General features: G+C 59.2%; 2 protein-coding genes across 2 annotated transcripts in view; one reads left to right on the top strand and one right to left on the bottom strand.

Moving 5' to 3' along the window:
• The window catches only part of FUK (fucokinase), a 7,405-nt gene extending 821 nt beyond the window's left edge, over window positions 1-6,584 (top strand). Inside the window, 18 exon segments of the mRNA XM_019474992.1 lie at window positions 104-201; window positions 351-431; window positions 521-640; window positions 841-982; window positions 1,230-1,357; window positions 1,462-1,563; window positions 1,990-2,172; window positions 2,252-2,315; window positions 2,471-2,836; window positions 3,077-3,287; window positions 3,380-3,546; window positions 3,650-3,877; window positions 4,019-4,162; window positions 4,337-4,456; window positions 4,531-4,718; window positions 4,873-4,972; window positions 5,532-5,755; window positions 5,962-6,584. Of these exon segments, the coding sequence (XP_019330537.1) occupies window positions 104-201; window positions 351-431; window positions 521-640; window positions 841-982; window positions 1,230-1,357; window positions 1,462-1,563; window positions 1,990-2,172; window positions 2,252-2,315; window positions 2,471-2,836; window positions 3,077-3,287; window positions 3,380-3,546; window positions 3,650-3,877; window positions 4,019-4,162; window positions 4,337-4,456; window positions 4,531-4,718; window positions 4,873-4,972; window positions 5,532-5,755; window positions 5,962-6,078 (2,783 nt within the window). The 3' untranslated portion in view covers window positions 6,079-6,584.
• Window positions 6,585-6,980: 396 nt separating this feature from the next.
• COG4 (component of oligomeric golgi complex 4) overlaps window positions 6,981-12,820 on the bottom strand; it is a 16,407-nt gene continuing 10,567 nt past the window's right edge. The window contains exons 12-18 of the mRNA XM_009290792.2: window positions 11,749-11,811; window positions 11,153-11,269; window positions 9,398-9,490; window positions 8,998-9,081; window positions 8,547-8,648; window positions 8,021-8,149; window positions 6,981-7,766 (exon numbers count right to left, since the gene is read on the bottom strand). Of these exons, the coding sequence (XP_009289067.1) occupies window positions 7,632-7,766; window positions 8,021-8,149; window positions 8,547-8,648; window positions 8,998-9,081; window positions 9,398-9,490; window positions 11,153-11,269; window positions 11,749-11,811 (723 nt within the window). The 3' untranslated portion in view covers window positions 6,981-7,631. The remainder of the gene's footprint in view (window positions 7,767-8,020; window positions 8,150-8,546; window positions 8,649-8,997; window positions 9,082-9,397; window positions 9,491-11,152; window positions 11,270-11,748; window positions 11,812-12,820) is intronic.

Below are 12,820 nucleotides of genomic sequence, written 5' to 3'. Positions count from 1 at the left end.
CCCCCCCCCCCGCCTCTGCCGTGGGCCCAGTTTTCAGGCAGTTGTGCCCAGTGCGGGTACGTTCATTGCCCCAGCGGGCGCTGGTCTCTGTCCCTCTCCCCAGAGATTGACTGGGACGGCTTCCAGGGCGTCAGAGTGATCGCAGTGCCCGGGAGCCAGGCGTATGCCAGGAACCACGGGGTCTACCTCGCCGACAAGCAGGTCAGGAGCAGGTCCCCCTTCAAGGAGCATCCCTTGGAGGTGCAGGGGTCCCCACCCTTTCTGTCCCTTGGGTGCCAAGGTCCCAGCCCTGCCGCGGCTGCTTGGCTTGGGGCACCCTGAAGAGCTCGTCGGGGTGGTCTTGCTCCCAGGGGCTGGTGCACGACATCATCTACAAAGGCACGGAGGCCCAGATCCAGCAGTGTGCGGGGCCTGACGGCACCGTCCCACTGGTATGGCATAACTCAGGCGTCAGTGGCCCTGCCAGCCCCATCCCTCATGTCACCATGGCCATGGCCTCAGCCCCGCTGTGCCCTGGCAGGTCTGCGGGGTGGTTTTCTTCTCCTCGGATGCTGCCGAGCAGCTTCTGGCCACCCACGTCGTCCCTCCTCTGGACGCCTGCACCTACATGGGGCTGGACTCGGGTGCACCACCCATCCAGGTGACAGCCCCTCCATGGGGGACAGGACCTCTTGCCCCACGGGCGCCGCTGCTGGGCATCTCTGTAGGGCCTGTTTGCCCCTGTGCTGCCAGATTTGGGCAGGAGAGGTGGCGGGAGGGGAGCACCCAGCAGCAGGGTTGGGGACAGGGTGGCTGCACCGGCTGGACCAGCTGCACCCAACAGGTCCCTTGTCTCTCCAGCTCTCCCTTTTCTTCGACATCGTGCTGTGCATGGCAGGGGGGATGACGGAGGAGGATTTCGTGAAGGGTGGCGGTGACGCCATCGTGAGGAGCGCCCGCTCCGTGCTGTGGACAGCTCTCCGCGCCTTCCCTCTTAGCATGGGTGAGTGATGCTGCGGTGGGTGCACGCGACATGACCCATCCCTGAGCTTTCTTCCCCTGCTTGGAGAGAGATGGGGCGGTCAGGGCCTGGCACCCGGCTGTTTCTCCCCACAGCTGCGGGTCCCCAGGTCTTCTCTCCCCACCCCTTCGACTGGGGATGTTCAGCCTGGCCGCCCGTGGCTCACGCGGGTGTCAGGCACAGTCACGTTTGCCATCAGCGTGCCGACAGCTCTCCTGCTCCCCTGCAGCATGCATCCCTGACGCATCCTACGACTACATGACCACCTCTGCGAGCGACCACATCTGCAGCCTGACGCTCCTGCCTGGCTCTGCCAGCCGCTTCCGCTTCTGCAAAACAGCCCATTCCCATGTGGACGTACGTCCTTCCATCCCCAGCCTTGCTCACGCACCGTTTTTTGGGGGGTCGCTCCGGGCCACGTGGCCGGACCCTGGTCCCACGTGCCTCTGTGCCCCCGGCAGCGTCCCTGGCTCCTGGAGGACGGCTCTTCGGTCACCAACTGCCTGCTGGAAGGAGCCGTGAGGCTGGCGGCCGGCAGTGTCATCCAGCACTGTCACCTCCAGGTACGTGGCCAGGGGGGACCCCCTGAGTCCTCAGTGCGCTGAACGGGCAGTGGGGTGGGATGGCCCTGGCTGGGATGGGGGACCCACGGCTGTGAGATTTGGGGTGAGATTCTTCTTCCTGGCTGCCTTTTGACTGGTGCTGGGGACCCTGGTGGTTGTCACCCTCCCCGGGCAAGGGGAGGAGGAGGCTGTCACCGCTGGGCTGTCCCTCCCTGGGGACCAGGTCAGACCCTCTCCTTGGGTACTTTATCATGGCCGAGAGCCCTGGAGGCTGTCACCTGGCCTGAATTTGCGCAGTCCATGTCTCCACAGCCCCGTGACAAAACCCGGGGTGGTTGTCCCCTTCCGAGGTTGGGGTCTGGCTCTGGTTTGGGGGCTGCTCTGGGCCCAGCCGCCCCACTCCGTGCCCTGCTGCCTCTTCCGCAGGGTCCCCTGGAGATCGGTCCTGGCTGCCTCCTCTCAGGCCTCGCCACAGGCTCCTCGCCAGCCCTGCAGGGTTGTCCCCTGCGCGACATCGTCCTGCAGGGCCACCATGTCCGGCTGCACGACCTGCCCTGCCGTGTGTTCACGCTCACCGGCCGCCTCGACGACTGGCAGGTAACGGGGGCAGCGAGGTGGCGCGAGGCTCCCCGCGAAGCCGGGGTGTTACCGTCCCCTCCCCGTCCGCCTGCAGAGCCCTGCCGACGAGGCCACCTACCTGAACGTTCCCTGGGCTGAGTTTTTCCATCGGACAGGCATACGGTAAGTGCCTTGTGCCAGGACGGGACAGGAGACCTGGCTCCCCTGGGGATGGCTGCAGTGGGAGGTGTCACAGCCACCCCAACCCATCCCACGTCCTGGCTCCCCTCCTGGAAGGTGTCCTCGAGCCCTGGGGCAGAGCTGACGGGCTCTCCCTCCATCAGGGAAGGGGACCTTTGGGACGCTGAAATGCCGCGGAGGAGCCGCTGCCTGCTCAGCGCCCGGCTCTTCCCGGTGCTGCACGCCTGCAAGGCACTGGGGCTGGAGGACGTGCTGTGGCTGTTGGCCCCGGTGGCGGTGGCCGGCGAGCGGCTGGTGCGCTGGCGGGCAGCCTGGCGCATGTCCTGGCAGGAGCTGCTGCCCTGCCTGGACAAGGCGGCCGAGCTGGGTGCCCGCCGGGCCCTCTTCTTCCTGCAGGGCCAGCACAAGGTGCGGCGGGTGCTGCTGGGGCGCCAGGACAGCAGCCTCCTGCCGCTCGCTCGCAGCGCTGTCCACGAGGGCTACCACGAGGCCGTGCTGGGCACGCTGGACGAGGGTGAGCTGGACTTGCACAAGCTGTGTCTCATGTCTCTGGGTATCGGGGCTGTTCGGTGCCCCTCCAATAACCCCCCATTGCAAGAACCCATGGGGTGCCACCCCCAGGGCATCCGACAAGCCAGGGTGGGCGCAAGCCATGTGAGTCCCTCTCCCCTGGGGCTGGCTTATTGCAGAAGTGGGCTGGTTCGGGGCAACCCGCAGCCTGGCTATGGCTTTGCAGCCTCCTTTTGTTTTCTAGTTGCCTCCACGGCTGGTGACGCTGGCATCGCAGCCCGGGCACTCGCCTGCATCGCTGACGTCCTGGGCTGCATGGCGCGAGGGGAAGGGGGCTTGCGGAGCGGGCCCGCTGCCAACAGGGAGTGGGCCTCAGCTTTTGGGCGCCTGGAGAGCGGGGACATCGCCGGTGGCGTCCAGGAGCTGGCCGCTGAGCGGCAGAAGTGGATGAGCAGGTGGGGCTGGGGCTGGTGAGCAGCCGCTGCCCATCCCAGGCATTGGCACTGGGGGAGCTGTGGCAGCGGGCTCAGCATCTCTCTTTTCCCAGGCCGGCTCTGCTGGTGAGAGCGGCTCGGCATTACGAGGGGGCCGAGCAGATCCTCGTCCGGCAGGCGGTGATGTCCTCATGCCAGTTTGTCACCGTGGGGCAGGCGGAGCTGCCACCCTTGGGGCACTGGGTGCAGGTGGTGTGTCCGGCCCGCCTGGACCTCTCTGGTGAGTGCATCCTCCCAGCCAGATGATCCATGTCTCACCCCCGTGATGTTGGGGGGGAAAAGAAGTCGGGGTGCCATGGGGAGCTGACAGTGAGCCTCGGCAGGCGGCTGGAGCGACACCCCCCCCACCACGTACGAGCACGGGGGGGCCGTGGTGGATGTGGCGGTGCTGGTGGATGGGTGCCGGCCCATCGGCGCCCGGGTGCGGCGCATCAGTGAGCCGGAGCTGCGCCTCGTCAGCCTCGGCGGGACGCCACAGAGCGAGGCAGCGGTGGAGCTGGTGTGCCGGGAGCTGGAGCACTTGCAGGATTACTGCCAGCCGCACGCGCCAGGTGAGGTGTCACCAGCCGCACGGCCTGGCTCCGTACCCCTTGATGTCCCCTTGGTGTCCTGAGCCCAGGGTGGCCCTTTTTGGGGATGATGGAGCAGGTAGCGCAGCAGGCATCAGTTTTGCTTTCTCCTCTTGTTTTCAGGAGCCTTGCTCAAGGCTGCCTTCATCTGCACCCAGGTCGTGCAGTTCCCCTCGCAGAAACCCTTGCGGGCCCAGCTGATGGAGAGCTTCGGGGGTGGGTTTGAGGTGCACACCTGGTCCAAGCTGCCCCACGGGTCTGGCCTCGGTAAGTCTGCAGGGAAAGGGCTGGGGCATCCCTTGCTGGTGCCGGGGAGTCCCTCCCGCTGCCAGCACCGAGATGGGGCATCCCCTTCGCTGCCCCGCAGCCGGGAGCCCGGCCCCGGCTCTCACGGGCACGCGTGGTGCCCCGCTGCCCTGGCCTTGCCTGTGCTCCCTGCAGGCACCAGCAGCATCCTGGCGGGAGCGGTGATGGCATCGCTGTACCGGGCGGCCGGGAAGGCTGCCAGCACCGAGTCCCTCATCCACGCCGTGCTGCACCTGGAGCAGAGGCTCACGACAGGTAGCGGCCAGGGGGAGCAGCCAGCCTGCAGGCTGGGGGGGCCCGGTGGCAGCTGAGGACCCTCTGCCCTGCAGGTGGTGGTTGGCAGGACCAGGTGGGCGGGCTCGTGCCTGGCATCAAAATTGGGAGGTCGAAGGCCCAGCTGCCACTCAGGGTGGAGGTGGAGAAGATCCCGGTGCCCGATGGTTTTACCCAGACCCTCAATGATCACTTGCTGCTGGTGTACACGGGGAAGACTCGCCTGGCTCGCAACCTGCTCCAGGTAACGCCTGGGTGCCCCTGGGTGCCGCAGGCTCTGGCCTCTGCTCCCCCCATGGTCTTTGGTGGCTGGCACCGAAGGCTGCAGATGCAGCACTACTTCCCCGGGTGCTGCTGGAGCCAGCAGGATGGTGACGGGATGTTCTGGCCTCTTGCAGGACGTGGTGAGGAACTGGTACGCCAGGCTGCCCTCCGCCGTGCAAAATGCCGACGCGCTGGTGAGCAATGCCGAGGAGTGTGCCCAGGCCTTGAGGCAAGGTGTGAGCCCCCTTCCCTGGGCCAGGCCGGCCCTTTTAATGACTGAAGAAACACAAACTTTCCCGGGGAGAGTCTGTGTAGTCTTGAGGGGTGGAGAAAAGCTGGCGGGGTGCAGGTTCTTGCAGCTGCAGAAGCCTCAAATCTTCCCCCAGGCCCACTGGCACGTTACAGGCAATGCCCCAAATTTCAGGCTTGAGTGAAGACTTGAGGAATGAGGGGTTAGACACGCCAAGTCTGGTTGATTTTCTCTGAGCCATCTGTGATGGGGCTGGGGGCCGTGCCTACCCCGTGCGGTGGATTCATTTGGCCTTTGGCTGCTGGGATGCTGCGGAGGGGAAGCCGGAGCATTAAAGCAAGCAAATTTTCCCCCCGTGGAGGATTAAAAACAAACAGCAGTGTGATAGGGCTGGGTTTGCTTGCTCGGCAGGCAGAGCTGGCAGGAATTGGGTAGACGAGAAGGCGGAATTTAGCTTGGGCTGAGCGGGAGAGGCAGGGACGGGTTTCTGCCCCTTGGGCGAGAGATGGAGGCAAATCGTTTGCGGTATCCCCTCCCCTGCAGGTAACCTGCCGCTCATCGGCAAGTGTCTGGACCGCTACTGGCAGCAGAAGAAATGCATGGCCCCTGGGTGCGAGCCGCTGGCCGTCGGGTGCATGATGGATGCTCTCCGGCCCTATGTCTACGGGCAGTGCCTGGCTGGGGCTGGCGGCGGCGGCTTCCTTTACGTCTTAACCAAAGGCCCTCGGCAGAAAGAGGCTTTGCAGCAAATTCTGACAAAAACCGAGGTGAGACGTGAGCTCCCAGGCGGTTCGCTGTCACAGGCGGCTTGCAGAAGTTTGCTTTATATAGCGCAAACACTAGGAGCATCTCCCCCCGCCACGAGTGGGATGAGATTGCTTGTTGTCCTCTTAGCCCTCCCCAGGACCTGAGAGGTGAGAACAGGTCCCTTGCTGGCTCCTGCCCAACCCGTAACTTTTTTTTTTTTTCCTAGGGACTGGGCAACTTCAGCATCCACAGCATCGAAGTGGACACGGGCGGTTTCTCTCTGGAGGTTGCGGGATGTGATCCAAAGGACGGTGCTCACCCCAGCGAGGACGTGGCTGTGTGAAGGCCTTCAGCCCTGACCCATTCCTGGCAGATATGCAGGGCAGGGGAGGGAGCAGCTAGCTGCCTTCCTCAGCAGAGAAATCCCCACTGCTTTAGAGGCGGCTCCTTCAGCCAGCTCCAGCAGCTGCCTTAGGTCTTGATGTGGCCTTTTTGTGCCGCTACTTGCCCCCAAAACCACACAGGCTGGAGAAGCTGTGACAAGCTGGGCAGGCAAAACCGTCCCCGGACAGCCTTGCTGGAAGGACAGTTTGCTAGGACCTCCAGGCTGATTTTGGGGTTTCACTCCGGTTTTCATGGTTCTCCGAAGGGGAAAGAAATAGCATTTGTGATGCTGCCTCTAGCAGGAGCCTCCCTGCTCTTCCAGCAGCAGGGCCCGCACTGCGCGTTCGGCATGGAACGCTCCTGCACCAAGGATGCACCTGAATGTGGAATCAAGTCCCTGTCCCATGCTGAGAGACTATTTCTGCAGTGAGAAGTCCCTGCAGTCTCTCGGAATAAAAAGACTTGTTCCCAGTTTGTGTTTACGCCCCTCTGTCCCGAGCAGGGCTCCTCCCTCCCCACGGGATAGCAAGGGCCCAGCAATGCGGGGGCAAAGCCCTTTGGGGTGCCAGGGGTGCGGGGTAAGGCAGAACCCACACGTAGGGGCTGGTCATTGCCCTCCACAGCCCTGGGTGACAGAGGAGAGCAGGGCAGCGCTGCCGCGGGAGGCAGCCAAGCAGCGGGCTGGCACCAGGTCCTATCTTGGGGGTGTTTGTACTCATGATGTGCAAATGCCAGCCGGGGGGACGGACAGGAAGATCCTCTTGATGCCGTGGCGCAGGGCAGAAGAGGAGAAATGGTGCATAACTTTTGTCCTGCAGCTCCCTCCGGGCCCACAGACACACCACCTGAGGCTGCTGCTCTGCCAGGCGAGGTTTATTTACAGAGTAGCTGTACAGGGCACAGCAAGCCAGCAGGGACGCAGCCCCGCTTCCGACAGCAGCTTTCTAGGGATTTTCCAAGCACCCTCCCCACAAGGAAATCATTCCTTTTCCCTTCAACAGAACGGTCCCCATCGCCACCAGGAGAGAGCCAGGGCTCAGGATTTGTAGGACTCCAGTAGCTGACCCTTAAACTGGTGGCACAGAAGGAATGCAACTGTGCCCAGCAGCACGGGCAGAGCTCTCTCTGCTGACCCATATTTGAACCACACCACAACAGCCCCCAAATTTCCTGACCTGAGGCCTCCCGCAGGGCAGCAGAATGAAGGGAGGCGGGAGCTAGCACAAGCTTGTCCCTCAGACAAGTACGTGTTTTGAGAAATAGTGTCACGCTGCTCTCAACGTGAGAGATTCCTCTGCTGCCTTGTTTCTGCTCACACAAAAGGATGGCGGCTCTTCTTCCCAGGCCCAGGAAAGCCCTTTGCACCAAGGAACACGAGCAGAAGGGCAGACATCACCCCATCCCCACACCGTCTAACAGCCAGCCCGCCCCAGGGCAGGACCTGGGCAGGCTCCAGGGCTGCAGCCGTCCTGCCGTTACCTCCAGCGCGGTGCTGACCCAAGCACTGACCGACTACAGGCGCAGCCGCTTGATATCCTCGCTGCGGAAGTCGATTCGGAGAGCCAGCACCTGCCGGACCTCGGCAGGAGTAAGGCGCCAGGTGAGCGGGCCGGAGTTTGGGCCCCAGTAATCCAGGATCTCCGTCACCTGGAGAAAGAGGAGAGCTGCAGGAGACAACTTGGCAGCAACCGCCCTCGCAGGCGAGTTCAAACTCTGGCTACAGTCACGGTATTTCCTGCCACTCACGCCTGCAGGCAAACACCCATCAGGCATGGGGCAACTTTCCCAGCTGCTCCGTACCCCGTAGGTGTGACAACGTCTGGATGAGCCCAGTAAATCCACGTGGAGTCCAGCTGGGGCTCCCGCGATCCCCCAGTGAAAGCAGACAAAGCGCAGCTCACCCTTTCCAGGTTGAGGATGGTGGCCATCTGGGAAAGACGGGCAAACTTGTCGCGGATAGTCCAGGTGGTGACTGTGGTGAGATAGGCTATGAGAGACCTCAGCTCCTTGTCAAACTGCAGACCGCCAAGCTGTGGGGACCGGGGGAGCTCTGTTAACTCTCCCAGCAGGCCCAGGGTTTGTGCCAAACACACAATTAACAAAAGTTACAGGGGAGCAGGGGGAGGAACCCGAGCAGGAGGGTTCCAGTTAGACCATTTATTGCAGGTTAAAACTGGCTTATGTTCAGACCTGCCTTAAAAGCCAGCCCCCTTATTGATGCAAGCTCTTCCCAGCCCCATCACAAACTACACTTTCTCCCTGTGTGTGCTAACCCAAGGTCTCCCCCTGAGCTGGCCGCCAGTGGTGGCAGAGCTTCTTTGAGTGTAAAATCTGCCTCTGCCCTGCCCCATCCCTTTACTGAGGGTTTCCTGATAGAAGGTTGGCAGTCAAGCCAGACTACAGGGGAGAGGACAGTGTTCCGCTTACCCTGCTGAAGGTGGATTTGAGCAGCACTTTCTCCAGTTCGATGGCTATGAGACTGGTCATAAGACCAGTGAGGGTATCGTAAATCACTGGAGACAGTCCAGCCTGGAAGCAGAAACCTGTGTCATTCTTGTCAGGAACAACTGAGCAGAGGTCCACAAAACCCACGCCTATGAGAGCTTTCAAATAAAGACCCATCACTTGCAGGCTCAGCGAGTGGGAGAGCGCCACAGAAGCGATCCACGTACGTGGGGCTTGCAAGCAGGCTTTGAGAATTGCAGGAGAAGGGGGTGACTGGGTCTCTAACAGCCCTGCGAGGCACCGGAGGACATCACTGTCCGCCGTTCCCCTGAGCAGGGGAAGAGTTGGGAGATGCCACGTGGAGGTCTGGCCAAAGCCTGGCAGGCTGCCACGTCCCTCCCTCCTTCCTTCCCTCTCTCTCTCTCCCCCTCACCTTGAACTCTGTCATCTGCTGTTCCAGATTGACGATGAACTGCTGGACCCAGGGATCATTAGCTTCATAGTCGCTGAACTCCTCCTGACATTGAAATACAAAAAGGGTTGTTTACGTGGCCTGCTGTGAACAGCAGCAAAGCAAACAGCCCAGAGGACAGGAAGGGAGGTCCCTCCTGGAGCAGCACTGCACCCCTTCCGTTTTCTCAAGCTCCTCTCGAGTGAAATGACCCTTTCCAGGCTGGGATGCAGAGCAAGTTCTGGGTATTTTACTGTTGCTCTGTGCCGAGGAAACAGTGGAGAACTGAGGGGAATGAGACAGCCGTTGCTCTGACTGTGCTGCTGAGCAGAAGATGGAGAGCGCAGAAGTACGGCTGGAAGCAGAGAACGCTGAGCCTTACCTCCTCGATGTTGTGGGAGACGGAGAGGAATAGGTTGATCCAGGGCTTCACCTGGGGTTTGATGGCTGTGCTGTTCAGCTCGTTGAGACCTTCCTGAGGGGGACAGGAAGAAGATAGAGTGACTGAGCACAGCTAACGTCCAACGGCACACACCTTTACAGCCAGGCTGTCTTGTGCTGCCTCCCATCCTCACTGCAAGCTGGGGAAACCGACCCACAGACTTGCACAGGAAACTGAACCCAGAAGTCCCAGATCCCACACTCTCCCGGTGCTGGAGGGCTCTGAGGACATCGTGACAAGAAGAGGAAAGATGTTGGCCCAGAAGCTGCCATCGTGTTTACTTGCAGCCTGGTCTGAAGGGCTCGTGCTCCTCCCCACCCACCCCCCCCCGCCCACACAGCTACAGAGGTTTCCTGGCAGGAGAGAGGCATTCAGTTGACATCCCACCAGGGTAGGGAAGGACACAAACACCAGCCTTTCCACTCAGCACCAGCCAGGAGGATACTGTGATTGGACTTGACTGATGCCTCCCACCTCCAGCGCAGCTTAGCTCAGTAGGAAAAGCTAAAAGGAGGATAAAAGCCATAACCACAGTTAGTTCCCTGAATTAATCATAACCCCGGCACACGCCATCTCCCCCGAGCAGCAGGTTGTCAGCAAAGGCTGTTCTGTCCGCTTCGATGCTAGAGAGCTCTCTGAAAGCCCTCTCCTGCCAACCAGCTCCATTTGGCTCAGCAAGATGTCAAGAAAGCTCACCCAGCATGAAACTATTCAGGTACCGATACTGCCTGGCATTTGATGGAAGTTTTTAACTAAAATTGGCATTTCTGAGCAGGCCCTTTCGGCAGTTGTCCTTTTCCAAGGCAAATTCAATGTGCGCGTGACTCAGGCAGCGCAGGAGCTTGCTGCTCAGCCTCTTGATTGCTTTGCAGCCAGTTTTAATACTGCAGTAAAGCTAGACTGGAGAGTTTTACTCCTTACTGATAAGCTCTTTGGTTTCCATACTGACCACAAGCCTCAAGAGGGTTTGCTGACAACACCGGTCTGAAGGCATCTGGCTGCAGTGAACTGCAAAGCCAAACGAAAAATGGTCTGGCCCCTCTGTGAAGTACAAAGCTGATGGCAAACCTGGTTCAAAATATTCTCTTTTGCTTGGTTTCTTTCCACAGGAGGTATTAGGTCTTCCTGCTCCTTCCCCTGCCAGAGACCACTGTGAAACTTCAGGGCAACAGGCCCCAGCATGCCACACGAGACAGTGGATTTAGCCAGAGAGCCTTCTGCCGGGGAGTATTTCCATTTGGGAAAGGAGAAAGAAACCTGAGAGAGGAGCAGCTCTTCTCTACCAACAGCCTGTCATCAGCGTTACCTAGTGAAGCTCTGGACAACTTGAACACATGCTGTGCCACGAGGGAGAACGGAGGAGATGGAAATGCTATTAATATTTCTTCTCCTGAAAATGCTGAACCAACTATGACTCTGTGCTGAGCAAGGACAAATGGAGCAACGTTCCTCCTGGCTCTGCAGCTGCTTCCAGTGCTTTTTATGCAGCTGCCAGCTGGTGCGGCTGTGCAAACAGGCTGGATCTGTTTCCATGCCTCAAAGCTGACTGATTTACTCCCTCCTGCGCCCCTACCCAGCACTCCCGGAGTCAGACGTGGCCCAGGCCTTGGGCTGAAATGATTCCTGCCTGAGCTCTCCCTGAAGACACCGGCCAGCCAGTGTTGGAGGCCAGCAGCAACTTGGCAAGACACTCACCTGCAGCAGGTCACGAAATTTGTTGGAGACAGCAGCCATGTCAGAGAGGCAGCTGTCAATCTTGGCCTGCGCTTGCTCACCCCCAAAGCCTTGGCTAAGCAGTTTGCTGCAGTCACTCTGCAGGGAAGAGATCCACGAGCAAGTTGCAAATTAATAACCCGGACAGTTTCTATCCCCTCACGTTGCTGAGCTCTGGCTGCCCACCAGCACACCTGCAGGCTAGGACAGGTGCCAAACTCTTGCCCCTGTGAAGGCAGAGGCTGCTGGCTCCAGCTGGGGAGAGGACAGCAAGAATGGGAGCCAGGGGCTATCTAGCCCAGCACCAGAGAACCACAACCTCTCAATGATGCACGTTTTATTCCACTGGCTCCCGGCCTGTGCCAGGTTGGTCAAGCTGGAGGAACTGGTATTTCCAGCTGCTGCTGATGTATCAGCTGGAGATTGCTCTGCCAGCTCAAAACTGCTTTCCTAAGGCTGGAGGTCAAAGACCTCAGGGACTTGCGCATAGCGAAGTCCAGATGGTTTATTTGACCCCCCCAAGGGAGGATATTACAAATTTGATTATGGAAAAAAACAGTAAAGAATCCAGACCGCACCTCCAAAGTCTTCTTTAGGGTCATGATGTTTTCACTGCAGACTTCCACATTGTTTAAGGTCACCTGAAAAAAAACCAACAAAACAAACCCAAGTAGAATTCATTGGAATTTCCCAGCACCTCAGCCCCAAGTCCCTACATTTTCTCCATGTAGCTCACACTACAGGCTGAAATGCAAATATTTAAGGGGACAGAGATGCTACTGTGTGATCAAAGCACTGCAGATTCACGGAGCTGCATGAAGCTGAACTACAGTAACGGAGCACGTGTGCTGAACCTGCAGTTAGTACAAAGCCCGAGTTAGTTTACGCCACTTCTCCTCCTCGTTCTGTCCACAATGTTGCAGTGAAGCCCCGGTTGTGGGTCACTGGTGGAAAAGAGGATGTGTGACTGTGTCATGAAGAACAACAGACCAGGAGTGGCTGGAGGTGATGGTTTATACGCTGTGTCCAGAGAAGCAGGGGAGGCAGGAAGGCATTTGTATCTAGGCAGGAGGAATCAGCACCGCTCCTGCCAGATGAGTGTCTGTTCTTCACCGAACAGACTGTTCTCTACCTGCTGAAGCTGAACTAAATGTCAGTATAAGGCTGGGGTTTGTGCAGACAGGGAAATGAGGCAAGCTGACAGGTGAATGAGGAATTCCAGTGGGAGAACTGATGTTTTAAGCACTTTGCTTCAAGAAATGCGGAAACCTGTAACCAAGAATTTAATCATAGAATCATAGAATAGAATCATAGAATCACTGAGGTTGGAAAAGACCTCTAAGATCATCGAGTCCAACCGTCAACCCAACACCACCATGTCCATTAAACCATGTCCCTAAGTGCCTCATCTACACGTCTTTTAAATACTTCCAGGGATGGGGACTCCACCACTTCCCTGGGCAGCCTGTTCCAATGTTTCACCACTCTTTCAGTAAAGAAATTTTTCCTTACATCCAATCTAAACCTCCCCTGGCGCAACTTGAGGCCATTTCCTCTCGTCCTATCGCTATAGGACATATCCTATGTCCTCTTCTTCCACCTCCAGCTGCAAAACCATGTTTGCAAACCTTCACTTCTTCCGAACCATCT

The sequence above is a fragment of the Aptenodytes forsteri genome, unplaced genomic scaffold (assembly GCF_000699145.1).
Source record: "Aptenodytes forsteri isolate BGI_AS27 unplaced genomic scaffold, ASM69914v1 Scaffold14, whole genome shotgun sequence".
Classification (NCBI taxonomy): Eukaryota; Metazoa; Chordata; class Aves; order Sphenisciformes; family Spheniscidae; genus Aptenodytes; species Aptenodytes forsteri.
The sequence above is the reverse complement of the archived record's forward strand: the minus strand, read 5'-3'. Positions and strand labels throughout refer to the sequence as shown.